The sequence below is a fragment of the Protomyctophum bolini genome (genome assembly GCF_963924005.1).
Source record: "Protomyctophum bolini genome assembly, chromosome: 3".
NCBI classification, from domain to species: Eukaryota; Metazoa; Chordata; class Actinopteri; order Myctophiformes; family Myctophidae; genus Protomyctophum; species Protomyctophum bolini.
This window is the reverse complement of record NC_137864.1, coordinates 28611868-28627065: the sequence shown is the minus strand read 5'-3', so window position 1 is coordinate 28627065 and position 15198 is coordinate 28611868. Positions and strand designations below refer to the sequence as shown.

Here is a 15198-nt window from a genome sequence, read left to right as displayed (position 1 = left end):
CAGAGGATTTGTAACCTACCGGTATGTAATGAAGCCAGAATTGGAGATGAGTATCATGTTTTGTTGGAATGTAAGAATACTGGCATTATGAATTTCAGGCAAAAATACCTGCCACTTTATTTTTTTACCCACCCTTCTATGTTTAAATGAATTACTAAAATCTGAAAAACAAAAAGTAATCTATAAATTGGGTGATTTTCTGAAAAATGTTCTTCCACTACAAATAGGGAAAGCCTTCCGATATGTCTATGTATATCGTGTAATCTGTAATGTATTGTATACTTTCGATTGTATACTTTTATGAATCTGTGCTCCAAACCATGTGATCATGGTCGTGAGTTAAATAAATGTAGCCATATGCTAAATTCATTATAAAATCTCAGAGGATATGGCTCTAAAATCAGCGTCGTCAATAATTGTGTGATACAATATGAAAGTAGTCAATAATTGTGTGATACAATATAAAGATGAGCTAAAACAGTCATGCAGTTCTAATAGCCCTTACACACCAAACTGAATTGTCCTCCTGACTACTACAGAGAGACTATACATCAAGAGATAAGTCTGTTGAAAAAGTTCCTTTGTGCACGGTGACGGCACACAGTGCCACACACTACTCACCACACAGACGGTTGGCTGATGGTGCTGATGTGTATTAACCGCCTAAATGTGAGGAAATGAGAGTAAATAACTCAGACAGCAACCACTAAAGAAGGCTTAATTGTTATTGCAGTGACTGCCCTGTTTTGTGAAAGACTTTGTCCTCCACAATTCCACTAACTAATTACTAGTCTGGATAAACATGTACCCTTGCTTGGTTGGATGAGTGACAAATGCTTACAACTGTTTTTCTGCCACAGACACTTATCGAAGGCCAGACAGTCCACCGATATGAAGAGGGCTAGAGGCCTTTAATAGACTAAAGAATGTCTTCCTGAATTTCAGTGAGTGTGGTCCCTGTGGTGTGATATGTCTTGTTACACGTTGACCCACGTTGACCCTAGTGATTCAATGCATGGAATTCAATGGCCCAAACCACACCAAAGGGTCAAGGCCAAACCACACCAAAGGGTTTTAGAGTTAACTCCTTGCAACCGTTTGGACCCAAGGAGTTGCATGGTGACCCTTTGGTGTGTTTAGGGCTTTAGTCATCCTGTTTGTACCTCACCTACTCTGAAGAGAGTAATAAGGAGGAATGTGTTTGGGGAGTACAGACTATACTATATGTGGAATAAGTGCAGTTATTTGCCTATACCTAAATAGAAATCAATTCAAGTCAATAAAGGCTTAAGGCTATATCTTATAGCTTTGTTGTTGTGATTTTTGTGTTTTTTTTTGCATACACAGCATCCTGTGTCCTGAATGCTAATTTAACTTGTGTAGGGACTATAGGAGGAACCATTCTCTCAATACACCAATAAGGAATCTTGCTGTGTATTTAATATACCGGTATATATATAGCAGTGAGCCAGTGATTATAGCAAAGTGAACAGTGCTGTTACTTATATACTTGTCTCTTTAGTCTTTACACCTTTCACCTACTACACACTACAAAAGTGTGTCAGGGGTCATAGAATTGTCTCCAGCTGTAATGGTATGTGAACTGACCTTCTTGTAGACTAGATCCCATTGCTCAGAGGGGATGTCGAGTTCAGTGGCTGTTTAGTTGCCAGGCAACCTCTCTTCATACAAAACAGCCAATATAACATTTGCAGATTTATAATACGAATTCAGTTCATTACTGAACCCAACACATAATGTACTACTGGTTATATATAAATTATATATAGCCTCGTTGAGTCGTTTACTAACCCTTTTGGTGGCCTTAATATGGCCTATCACAGGAGCCATCCCCCCAGGCGATAGGATACACATAACTTATCTATGCGGTTGCAAGCAGCTATATCTGCTACACTGTCAGACACACTTCCACATTGCGTTTTTAAATCATGGCGTTTGTCACTCACCATTTATCCAGAGGGTTCTCATCTTCGGCCGTCAGAAATGTGGTCATAAAGAATATTACTATTATTGGAGGTGGACAAATGGGTGCTGGAATTGCTCAGGTATGCAACTATAGTAACTGCCAGTGTGAACTGCTCGTGCTAACGTTAACTAGCTAAACATTAGCAGCTGCTTATGAATGAAGCCTTGGCTTAGATGAACTGCAAGTTTAGCAACACACGTTCTAAAACCAGTGAAGGCAAATAATATATAGGCTACTATGTATAGTATAGCAAAAAGTACATTTAGCCAAATAATGCATGGACTTTATTCATTGCATGCCTTGCATTAGCCCCACAAGCAGAACCCAAATGGTACTAAAGTTCTGGAATTTGGTAGACTTTACCCCATTGGGTCCTATTCCACGGTCGGGTGCCACCTGCATGGTACCGAACAGAAATAAACATAAATACGTCGGATACGTCGTTGCGGCGCCGTTTGAGGGCTTCTGTTTGTTTGAGTTATTCTGAATGTGTGAACTATAAGTACCTATAAATACCGCTGCGAATTCTCCTGTGCCGCGGAAGCCGTTAAGTATTTTTAATCTATGTTTGATTAAAAATGTCGCTTCTTCCTACCTTGTTTATTGACACCTCATTGTACCGCCTATCTGGCTAGCTAGTGGTGCTATAGCTATGACGTTAGCCGGCAAAGCCAACCGCACATCGGGAGGCGGTACAATAAACGGTAAATAAACAAGAGGAAATCAAAGCGACATTTTTAATCAAACATGGATTAAAAATACTTAACGGCTTCCGCGACACAGGAGATATTCTCAGAGGTATGTATAGGTACTTATAGTTCGCACATTCGGAAACCATAACAGGAAAAAATGTAGTAATACCGCGCAGACCGACTAAACGAGGAGTTTGTTTATATCCGCGTTCCAACAATTGCATTAGAAAATTTTGTAATGTCGAGGAACCCTACATAAAGCGATCATCCAAATTTCATAAAAGCTTTATGGAGGGTTCCGAGAGGGGCTAGCCTTGCATATATAGTGACAACTTGTAGTTGTAATCATTACCTTACCATTAGCTATTCGTGCACGCACACCAACATGAACTCATCTATATTTTTAAAAAGTCAGTATTATCTGAAATTAGAGCTTGCCAACTTAAGAAAGCAAAGGCGGTGGACTGTTTAGCTGTAAACAATGCGTTTTTGACAGGTTGCTGCAGCGACTGGCCACACAGTGACGCTGGTCGATCAGCAAGAAGACATCCTGAAGAAAGCTGTGGCAGGAATCGAAGGAAGTCTGAAGAGAGTGGTGAAGAAGAAGTTTGCTGATAAGCCAGAGGTCAGAGAAAGAAAGTCCAGGGATGTGTTTACATTGTGGTCCTATCCTATCGCACGAGACTCGGAGTTCTTTTTTACTGCCGTTTATTAACACCACTGTGCTGTAAAACACCGTAGAACTGACATACAAAACAAGACAACAAACAAAACAATTAACTTGGGACATTCATGGTTTCATCCACAAATTACAATACATGACTTTCACAATAAGATCAAAAAACAAATACAATACTGACCACTTTGCTTGCTTTCACATGAATGGGGGGGGGGGGGGTCGACTTGGATCCTTAAGTCTTTCTTGAAAACCCTCTGTTTTCTCTTCTTTTCTCTATTTTACTTTACTTAATTTCTTGTACTTGACTTAACTTTCTTCTGCTTTACATTTTACAGTTCACTTTACTTCGTTCACTTCACTTCTTAGTTTACTTTACTTCTTCTAGTCTAGTAGGTATACATGCTTTCTTCCTTCTGCACAGAGCTCTGATCTGCCCAGTGCACTCTCCTTCAGTGTAATGAAACTTCTGCCCTCTCTCACTCACAAACAGGTGTAACCAACAAGCTTAATTATCAAGACACATAATTGAGAACCCTCAACACATAGAACACACCTGAGCGCCCCCAAAAGGACACATACAGAAGCATGAAAACCTTGACATGGCTGCAGTAACATCCTATGTAATTCATCAAAACAAAAGTAAAACAATAATATCAACAAATACAAAACATGCAAAAAGGAAAATGTTTGCATTGAATGACACCACCTTTCTATGTGTATTGTACCACTATTTATATCACAATTGAATTATTGTTAACATACCAGATACATGGTTTCATACTAATGGGTACCAGTGTGATAATCAGAACCTCTTTTTCGTATGTTGCAGGCGGGAACAGCGTTCATCCAGAATGTAATGAAGAATGTGTCCATTTCAACAGACGCTGCATCTGCAGTTCAAAGTACAGACCTGGTGCTGGAAGCCATTGTAGAAAACCTCAAAATCAAACAGAGTCTGTTTGGTGGGCTGGATAAAGTGGCCCCATCGTAAGCACAGTCTCCCATTTGTTTTATTGCATTAATAAATACTCACACAATGAGTTTTGTTTTGTACACCTGTGAAAAAGGAAGGCCACTGATGCATACAGCAGGAGAATAATTGAAGGAGCTGGTGGTACGCACTACGCAGATCAACTTCCTGACACAGTCCCTGGCCTGTTTGTTTAGTTTAATCACAATTGACATCATTGGCTGTATCTATAGTCAGCACCTAATGTTGTGGAAGCAACATATGAATGTTAATGTTCACCTAAAAGTGGTAGCAACCATCCATGTTGTTTGGATTGCTAGGACTAAATCCCAACCATTCCTTTTCTTATGTCATTTCCCTCATTGTCTCATTTGCATTGTTAATCTGTCTGTAAATGTGAATACTGTAAGTCTTTAGAATGTCACTTGAAAGACAGCATTATTCTTTCCATTGCATGTGTCGTATTGTTAGCCATTCGTGATCAATGCAGTACAGTCTGTGTTGAAGATGAGAAGGCATCACTAGAGGCTGACAGTTCTCACGTCATTCTGTGGCTCATGGGAACAGAACATAACCTCGTCTACTCTCCTTTACGTTTCATCTGCTGTCATTTTTGTGTTTAAACTGGACAGCTCGTGGCTATTTCTGTTCAAAGTCCTTTTGCATTGTAAAAACTGCATTCAGAATACATTTGGACTTCAAATGGCAATTCTGATCTGTTGTGCAAAACAAATCTTCATGGTGACACTGTGGTGGCCTTCAGGTAGCAGACAGAAATAGAAAGTATTAAGAGGCAGAAATCAATTAATGTTATTAACGTGTGTGTGTGTGTGTGTGTGTGTGTGTGTGTGTGTGTGTGTGTTTTTGTTTGTTTGTTTGTTTGTTTGTTTTCCTTCCTTCCCTTCCATGTTTTAGTCACACCATCTTTGCCAGTAACACATCATCTCTGCCCATCACTGACATCGCTAGTGCCACCAGTAGACTTGACAGGTTTGGTGGCCTGCACTTCTTCAACCCTGTCCCGGTGATGAAGCTCGTAGAGGTACTGTAACTTGTATGGGTGTTTTCACAGCTTTAGGTAGTTCTGCTCAGTTTGTATAGATGACCCAGAGAAGATCTGACAGCAATAGAGTTGTCGTTTAACTAGATAAATTTGTATGATTACCCAATACCAGTGTTGATTTTGTCAACTAAAACTATGGTGAAAAATGTTCTTCAACTACCTTTTTTCACAGATAAACGAAATAAAAACAAAGATATTACGACTAAAACGAAGACTAAATATATTGACTTTCATCAACAAATAAAAACTAGACTAAAATGTTGTAGTGTTGTCGGGTGTTGTGCTCTGAAAATAGCAGATTAACAAGTTCGCTTCAATCATTACGGCGGCATCAAGGCCTGACAAAATACATATTAGTCGACTAAAACTATACTAAAATGAAAACATTTCAGATTACTAAAATGTGACAAACTAAATGGAATTCTATTCAAAAAATGAAATCAAAATCTGTCAAAATCAACACTGCATGACACAACTTGTTCTGTCAAAAGATGAATTGTATATTAAAAACAATGGGTTCATATGTATCCTAAATCTATTGCAGAAAGAAATGCAACGTGATTGTTTGCAACGAGCATTGTAGTCTATCAAAAGTTGGATGATTGATTTCTGCATCTTCCACAGGTCATCGGAACAGCCTCAACAAGCCAAGAAACGTTTGATTCCCTCCTGAACTTCAGTAAAGCACTTGGAAAGACACCCGTGTCCTGCAAAGTATGGTTGGCTTGGTTATTCCAACATGTCAAGTGATTCTTTCAAATGGTTATTTGAATAGTCTTAACTCTCTCTCTGTCTTTCAGGATACTCCTGGATTCATTGTAAATCGCCTCCTTGTTCCCTACATGATGGAGGCCATCCGCTTGAATGAGAGAGGTACGGTACGGTCTTTATAACGGTCAAATGTGCATGTTGGTGAACAAAGGACACACAAACCCCTTAAAATTGACCAGCATTGAATCTCAACCATTGTGCCATTACACAGAATTCCAGTCATTACTGTTATATCCAATAACAAGTGGTACAGGTGAAACATTCAATGCCATCATCCACGGCGCAGCTCCAATCGTAGGTCTTAGGCTAAATCGCTTATTTTGATCGCTCAAAAATGATTACTTTTTCTACACATCACGTCTTTCATAATGAACAAAGTCTTTGCCCAGTGTTTTGTCCCAAAGGGGCTTCTGTAACAAGGTGAACAAGCCGAAGATCCAGTGTGCATGATAAACAAATTATATAGCAATTGTGACCACAATAGTGGGCGTCAAAAAATACAGTATAATTGCTCTCTGCAGCCTGATCTTATCTATTAGAATAGAGTCCTGTTCCCTGCAGTATTCCATGGCTTGTTCTCATTGTTTCCCTGCAGGTCACGGATCCAAAGAAGACATTGACATTGCTATGAAGCTTGGTGCTGGATATCCCATGGGTCCTTTTGAGCTGCTGGACTACGTAGGACTGGACACGGCCAAGTTTATCATGGATGGTGAGCAGAACCCTTTTTAAAATGAATATGAATATTTGATCTTAAACTGAGAGGGCAGCTGCCAGTCAGTGGAAGAGCCTCTAAATATTGTAAACAAGACGTTGGTTCAGTCATACTGATACATGTAGACCTAGATGTGTGTTAAGTATTTTACAATAGGACTCAGCCAATCAGGACTGGAACTACCCACTTTAGATACATAATCCACAAGACATACACAACATAGGATGTAGTGTACTATTGTGTATTGTCTTGTGGTTCTTGTGGTGGGTTGTCTTTTTATTAGGCCCACCTTTTTAATACTTGCAGTACCGCTGCTGTGACAAACTTGCAAACCACTCCACTCAACAGTGTAGCCTTCAGATTTGGATTTACGATGATTTTGAAGCGAGACAGTCCTAGATTAAAATCGGAAGCGGAATCCCAAATCCACCTACTACTTGTAAAGATTCGAAAAATAAACCAAAATCTTCGTGTCATTTTCAGGTTGGAGTGCCATGGATCCAGGCAACCCACTCTTTGCCCCCAGTGAGATGCTGAACAAGTTGGTTGCAGAGGGCAAATATGGCAAAAAGACAGGAGAAGGCTTCTACAAGTACAAATAACAAATAAGTGCTAGCAACTCTTCTAACAACACGGCTAGACTCACCCAGAGTAAATAACCACAACCTGAACATAGGTGAAGTGGGAGTCACTGGGAAACCCTGTTGAGTCTCAGGAATTAGCCAAGGACTGATGAAAAGCATGATTAAAAAAAGCATTGGTTCATCATGACAACGCTGATTATGCTGCTAGGCCTTAACCTGTGTGCCTTCTAAGGAAAACATATTTGGTCCATGGTTCTGGTTAGACTATTGTGTCTTGAATGTCATCTTTAAATGTTTGTATCAAAGAGACTAGTAATAAATGGTTCTTTAAAATGCTTTACACTGTTCTCATGCTTATAATTGTTTAATGCTGATTGCAGATGTGGTGTTAAGGACATTAGTGAAGATAACCGAACGTAGATAGGATTGTTCTAACGGTACCTACTAACTAAATCAATGCAGTTATGTTTTCCTACCGTTGCCTGTAATCCACCCTGAAAAAACAATGATTACTAGGTTATGGCTATATTTGAAAATAAAATGTATTCAGTAGTATACTGTTTGGTGGCACTGCAGACATGATAGTTTTTTTCATATTTGAATTGAATTTCTAATATTCACAGTGCTTAGAGCAATATTTCCAGACAGTATTAGGAGCTTCTATGATTATTTATCTGACATGACTTAAAATAATGTGGTTTACCTAAAACCTACTTGGAAAGCGTTAATCAGTCTTGGTACCACCCTGTACCACAGGGTGGTGCTGTTTTACTAGAGATACAAGGAGCTGAAAGGCCCAATTCGGAAACGGGCCTATAAATAGAATTCCTTTGATGTTGGCCCCTTCATTAGAGATGTTATGTTTACCTCTATAAATGTAATTTTAACCTTGGGAATATTAAGTAGGTTAAGAATTAGAATATTCTACTTACTGGACAAATGATCATTTTTATTTAAGGGACAAAGGGGAGTAAAAAAAAAGCAAGATCCCCCTCAAATGAAATTATTTCCCCCTTTGAGAAGCTTATAGACTCAACGATGATTTGGGTTTCCTTTTCATTATCATTTGCAGTAATGCTGGATGAACGTAGCCTCGGGCACTGTGTGCTGCTGGAGTTTTAATTGCTGGTCCATTTTCTGAAGCCTTTTGAAGTTCCCCTGGAGATTAAAGCATGTTATATTCAATACATTTTACTTGCCTTGTAATTTTAAAGACTGCCAATAAGGGGGGCAACGCTACCCTGAACCCATTTTGAATAACGGCACTATATGTAAACAAATGACAACTACAATGGTACCTATGAGGATATCATGCAGTGTGTACACTGCATGCTGCAAAAGAGAACCAACCATCAAATGAGCCAATGATGCCTTTTTATTTTTCTTTAAAAAAACAAAAAAACAATGTCGAAACATTTCAAATATGACCACTTGGGAAGCAAAGTGCTATACCAAGATCAACAGTGACCAAAAATATAACAATGAATTAAAAATAAAACATGATTCATCAAGTAATACTAAAAAATAGAGCATTAAAACCGATAAAATGTTACAGAGATGCTTGCATGGAATAAACAACATGGCTAAAGACCACACTAGTAGCTACCAGAGTTAAAAGACAAAAAGGTCCATCGCAATAAAATGAAAAGCCTGCCAAGTGCTGGGGTTAATATATATATCTGTTTCCTTTGTCATGTGTTTAGAACAATAAAATATAGGCCTCTGAGATATCCACTCCTGCCTTTGTCCTAATGTTGCCTGCAAAAATACCAAGAAAATTGACATATCTTGACAGATTTTTTTTAAGTACAGTACACATACTGAGCATTATCTTACATTTGAGCAAGACTCGAGGTCACTATTTGTTACAAATAGTTATCAAAAGAAGCTTTAAAATGTTTGAATTTTTCTGCAAGACTCTTCGACAAGAAACATGGCTTTCCTGTGTCCAAAGCTTATTTTCATATATACCACTATATATAAAAAACAAAATGTAAAAAAACAACAATCACTGAAAATATACACCGAGAAATCAAACAAGAATTCAAGATACAAAAAAAGCATTCAAATTTTTAAATTCAGTCAAAAAATAAGGAAAGCAAATCAAGAAATGTATCCTTTTTTGCGCCAACTGGTCAATATTGTAAAAACAATAAGCGTCTTGTGGACGTTTAATTTTAGACAAGATGAGATCCCTCCATCTTCCTTAGTGCAGTCTTTGAAAAGAGGTGTTTGGTAGGGTTGAAACCCAAAAACATGGTCTCAAATCCAGTGAGAGAGTGAGAAAGGTAAGTGTGGCAATGGTGGGTGTAGAGGGTAGGGCAGAGAACGCCCTAATGGACTGTACAAAAACAAAACAAAAAGAACTGAGGTGACAAAATAACTTACAATAACTTAGAGGAGTGGGGGTGGGTATGGCTGTGGGTAGGTCGAGTGCTCAAGAGGTGGAGGCAGGAAGAGGGACGTGAAGAGTTATCGTGTGCGCTTTGTCAGAAAATGACTGAAACCGTTTTTCAGTGCAGTGCCTTATAAAAGATGAATAGAAAGAAGTCAACTGATAGAAGAGGTGGTGGTAGGGAGAGGGGCTGACAGCCAGGGGGCTGACAAATGGTTCAAATTCTTGTTTGCAGTTGGTTGGGGTGGAGTGGGGGGTGGTGACCCAACCCACGAGCTGACGTGGGTTTGGTCAGTTGGTCGAAGATTGTCACTGTTCATATTGACAAAAAGTAATCAATGATTGTCTTGTTTCAGTTCAGTGTCTCTACAGCAGGTGCCTGCATGAGAAAGGGATGTGTGTGTGTGTGTGTGTGGGGGGGGAGTGGAGCGAGTCAAACACAGTGAGTGAGGCATTCTGGGAAGTGGGACCAGGGTGACAAAAGACGACAAGGGTCAGGGACGGAATTAGAGGGGCGGGTGGATCCTCTGAGAACTGGAGGGCATAGGATTGGGGTTGTTTGGGGTATTTTGAGTGTCTTCATGGAATAATGTTTAGCAGGCCTCCATCTCTAGCAGAGGACCCGTAGCTGCTGCCTTCGCTTTGCACGTGGTGGAGAAAGTGTTTCTCTTGCCTCCCGCTGCAGAGAGAGAGAGAGAGAGCGAGAGGTCAGTACAGTCAAACTCTGTTTGTTTTCTGAAGGCAATTATTTTGTTCAATTATAATGAAATAAAAATATATTGCTTTAGGTTTTGTTTTTTTCCCCGTGAAAGAGACAAAGAGAGAAAAATGCTTAAGTATTATATTTTTCTCCAACAAAAGGACAAGTTAGACAGAAAACAGAGAGCTCAGTTGAACAGGATGAATAGAATGAAATACTAAAATATTCCCCTTCTGTTGCATGAAGGAATAGAGAGAAAAACTGAAAGAGACAGTTCAGTCTTACACAACTTACAATTAAATAATTGCATCTCAGTGAAGAGCAAAAGTGTGTTGATTACTCTGGCGCACATGCACGCACGCACCACGCACTCACGCAGTCACACACACACACACACACACACACACACACACACACACACACACACACACACACACACACACATTCTGTGCAAAGGAAATTATTCAACACAGTGTGTGCGTTGGCTAATTATGCTGTGTCATACCACAGTCCTGTGCCATCAGTGCTATTGCTTTTTGAATTGTCAGCTTGATGTATACAGAAGCAGCACGACTTGTAAATAGTCATACCGATACAACCGAAAAGAAACATTTTGGGTATTTTGCACATTTTGTAAAAGAAGAAATACTAAACGTGACAAAAGCTAAAAATAGCATACTGGTGGGGGAAAAAAACAATCAAAATAATTAAAAAATAAAAGATCTGTGCGATCACTCCACTCAGTCCACTGTACTATATTTTGTGTTTTTCATGTCATGGAATGGATCTGTGCTCTCGGGGTGGGGTGGTCTGCTGAAGGAGACTTGCGGTGGTGGTGGTGTTGGTGGGCTGGCTGGCTGTAGAACAGGCCCTCTCTACAGTACAGAGGGTTATAGGGTTAGTGACAGGATGTGGGCTGGCCCGCCTTTGATGTCCTTTAACGTAGGGTTTGCTGTGACCCAGCTGGCAGTGCTCCCCTATGCCCCCCCCATCTCTCTCACTCCCGAGTCATACGTCTCTCTTATTCTCCCCCTGTTTTTCGCTTTGTGCTTTCCCTCTCTCCCTTTCTGCATACCCCCCCACCACACACACACACACACACACACACACACACACACACACACACACACACACACATCTGCGTCTCCACCCCTACATACTTGCTCTCTCTCGTCTGTCTGTCTCTCTCACTCTCTTCCTCTCTCAAGGCAGTCCTCCCATAGCTTCTGGTTTGACATTCAGGGCTTCCACTGCGGGTGGGCGATGGGAAACTCGCTGGAAAATATAACCTCCTTGCCCTGCGTCTTCTTTTTTTCTTTCTTCTTCTTAATACAGGCACGGGCCAAAGCAAGGCCAATAGAGCTGAACTGTACTGGGCAGACCTGGGTTGGTTACACCACCACAGTATTAGCTGAAGCCATATACAGATCAAACACATAGTTACTATTGCAAAAGATGAGTAACCGCACGCACGCACGTACACACGCAGACACACACACACACACACACACACACACACACACACACACACACACACACACACACACACACACACACGCAAGCACCTATAGCATATACTGTAAGTCCTTACAGCTTCTTACTTCACTGCATATTATGCCCCTCTCTTTCTCTGCTCATCTTTATCTCTGTTCACTGTGTATCCGAAAGAAGCGTAAAATGGCAATAATAAATCTTAAAAAGTTAAATAATAAAAGCTTGCATGGGAGGTTTCTTTATTATAATGGTAAATAAACGCATTGAAACGTCCTTTCAATGCATCTGATATGCAAGAAGGCATCAAAACGTGTGATTACAATAGGCAGAGTGCACAGGAAGCATGCAAGACATTAAACAAACACATTAAGACAATGACTACGGAAGTGGGGAGAGCGAGTTGGAGAATCCATCTGTTACACTAAAGCAGATTTACTGCACATGGGGATAAATGAGAACCTTTTTATATAGCGTCGCTGTTGGGCAGAAACCAGCTGTCTCCATTTTTTTTATTGTAATTTTATTGTAATGTCTGTGTGTGGTTTTAAGAAATATTGTACCAATGAAAAGTATTAAAAAGCGCTTCCGACTAAACCTCCTAACTCCATTGGAACCTCAAACTCTCGGTCAAACCACCTAACCATGTAACTCAAGTCAAACAGAAATAATTCACATTAAGGTAAAAAAAAAAAACTAACTCCACTTCAGTTGTATTTGGATAAAGTGATGATAATATAAGGTCACATTAAAGTATCTGATAATGTATCTAAAGTCACCATATCAACTTTGATGAGGTATTGTTCTTTTCAATTCCTGTAAAGTTAATATTTATATATAGAACAAGACAAGCACAACGCAAAGCAACAAATGGCTGGTCCCCAATACATATACAGACACTTTTATAGTAGCCTGTGAATACCTGAGCCAGTGACCTGAAATTCAGGGTCCCTTGTGAAAAAGTATAAAGTAGCTCTTTAAACTAACAGGGAGATAGTTTGTAATAACCAAAATAGTGTTTTTCCTCCACTGGCAAAGAGTTATTTCAGAACAGAGCCTCAAATGGAATTGCTGATCGCTGAAGTGATGGAAGCAGAGACACAGAGGTGGACTCATGCACTCTCCAGGACCACTGGACTAATACCACTGGTATTAGTCGTTTCAGTGGTGAAAGCCTGACAGTTTAACTCTGTCCTGCACCTATACATACCTGTCCTGTACACACACAAACTATATTTTGCTATTGTATGTGCACAAGTGCACATTGGCACGCTCCAAGATGTACACAAGCAGCCATACACAGTCAACTGTGTGCTGTGCACATACTCATCAAAACACAGACAAATACACGCCACGCACATACCACCATCCAGACAGCTTTACCACATGTGGATAAAAGGGAGCAACGGCCACCTTTCCCAGAGGGAGCTGACCCCAGTTCAGTGCTGAGTGAGTGAGGGAAGGAAGGGAGAGAGAGAGAGCGAAAAGGGAGCCCCTGTCGCTTTTATTTACCTCCACCCCCTCCCTTCTTTTCATCCTAGGATCTCAAAGCAGCCTGCACCACCAGAGCTGCACAGTGCACACATGAAAAGATTGGGCCCTTCCTGCCCGGGGTGCCGATATATATACACTATATATGTGCGTGTGCAACTGTGCATGGGGGTGTGCGCTGGGAGGTGATGGTTGTGTTGCTGGGCTGGTGGTGGTAGGGGGGGGCACCAGGCCAGGGCTTCACAAGGTCCACCCGACACACAAACACAGGGATTCAGGAGCAACTTGACCCCTTCTCTCCCCTCGCCCCGGGTGCTACATTAATCCTTCTCTCCCCTCTCCCCTTCCCTACATTAGTCCTTCTCTCCCCTCTCCCCTTCCCTACATTAGTCCTTCTCTCCCCTCTCCCCTTCCCTACATTAGTCCTTCTCTCCCCTCTCCCCAGCCCTACATTAGTCCTTCTCTCCCCTCTCCCCTTCCCTACATTAGTCCTTCTCTCCCCTCTCCCCTTCCCTACATTAGTCCTTCTCTTCCCTCTCCCCAGCCCTACATTAGTCCTTCTCTCCCCTCTCCCCTTCCCTACATTAGTCCTTCTCTCCCCTCTCCCCTTCCCTACATTAGTCCTTCTCTTCCCTCTCCCCAGCCCTACATTAGTCCTTCTCTTCCCTCTCCCCAGCCCTACATTAGTCCTTCTCTTCCCTCTCCCCTTCCCTACATTAGTCCTTCTCTTCCCTCTCCCCTTCCCTACATTAGTCCTTCTCTCCCCTTCCCTACATTAGTCCTTCTCTTCCCTCTCCCCTTCCCTACATTAGTCCTTCTCTCCCCTCTCCCCTTCCCTACATTAGTCCTTCTCTTCCCTCTCCCCAGCCCTACATTAGTCCTTCTCTTCCCTCTCCCCAGCCCTACATTAGTCCTTCTCTTCCCTCTCCCCAGCCCTACATTAGTCCTTCTCTTCCCTCTCCCCTTCCCTACATTAGTCCTTCTCTTCCCTCTCCCCTTCCCTACATTAGTCCTTCTCTCCCCTTCCCTACATTAGTCCTTCTCTTCCCTCTCCCCTTCCCTACATTAGTCCTTCTCTCCCCTCTCCCCTTCCCTACATTAGTCCTTCTCTTCCCTCTCCCCAGCCCTACATTAGTCCTTCTCTTCCCTCTCCCCAGCCCTACATTAGTCCTTCTCTTCCCTCTCCCCAGCCCTACATTAGTCCTTCTCTCCCCTCTCCCCTTCCCTACATTAGTCCTTCTCTTCCCTCTCCCCAGCCCTACATTAGTGCTGAGGAATGCCGCCTGTGCTCTTTTATTTTTTTATTTTTTGCAGGAAATGAAACGCTCCTCTGTTCCAGAGGTCCAGAGGAGGTTCAACTCCTGGCGCTCTTCCTCCTTCCCTCTCCCTCTCTCTCTCTCCCTCCCTCCTTGGCTACGATTGACGGAGAGGGAGACAGGGGAAGGGGAAAATGGATAGAGCAGAGCGACAGGGTCTTTTGAAGTGTGGGAGGTTAACATAACTGGCATGGTCCTTCACGTCTCAATCGCCCGCTTTCACCTCCCGGGGCCGAATCAAAGAGCCCGCAGCTGGGCCCCACCCCACACCTCCTTCCTCCCCTCTTCCTCCTCCTTCTAGAGGGGGAGGAGGGGGTTCTTTTGGTGCCATTTGAAAAGGAAAA

General features: G+C 41.6%; 2 protein-coding genes across 2 annotated transcripts in view; one reads left to right on the top strand and one right to left on the bottom strand.

Moving 5' to 3' along the window:
- The first annotated feature begins 1878 nt into the window (after window positions 1-1878).
- On the top strand, window positions 1879-7801 carry hadh (hydroxyacyl-CoA dehydrogenase). The gene is made up of 8 exons (XM_080760025.1): window positions 1879-2066; window positions 3176-3304; window positions 4188-4345; window positions 5244-5370; window positions 6016-6105; window positions 6192-6264; window positions 6758-6874; window positions 7361-7801. The coding sequence occupies exons 1-8, from the start codon at window positions 1950-1952 to the stop codon at window positions 7477-7479; spliced, it is 930 nt and encodes a 309-aa protein (XP_080616151.1). The 5' UTR covers window positions 1879-1949; the 3' UTR covers window positions 7480-7801.
- A 1017-nt stretch (window positions 7802-8818) lies between these two features.
- Window positions 8819-15198, bottom strand: part of lef1 (lymphoid enhancer-binding factor 1) — a 61583-nt gene continuing 55203 nt past the window's right edge. The window contains 1 exon segment of the mRNA XM_080760021.1: window positions 8819-10535. The gene's annotated coding sequence lies outside the window, so the exon portion shown is untranslated.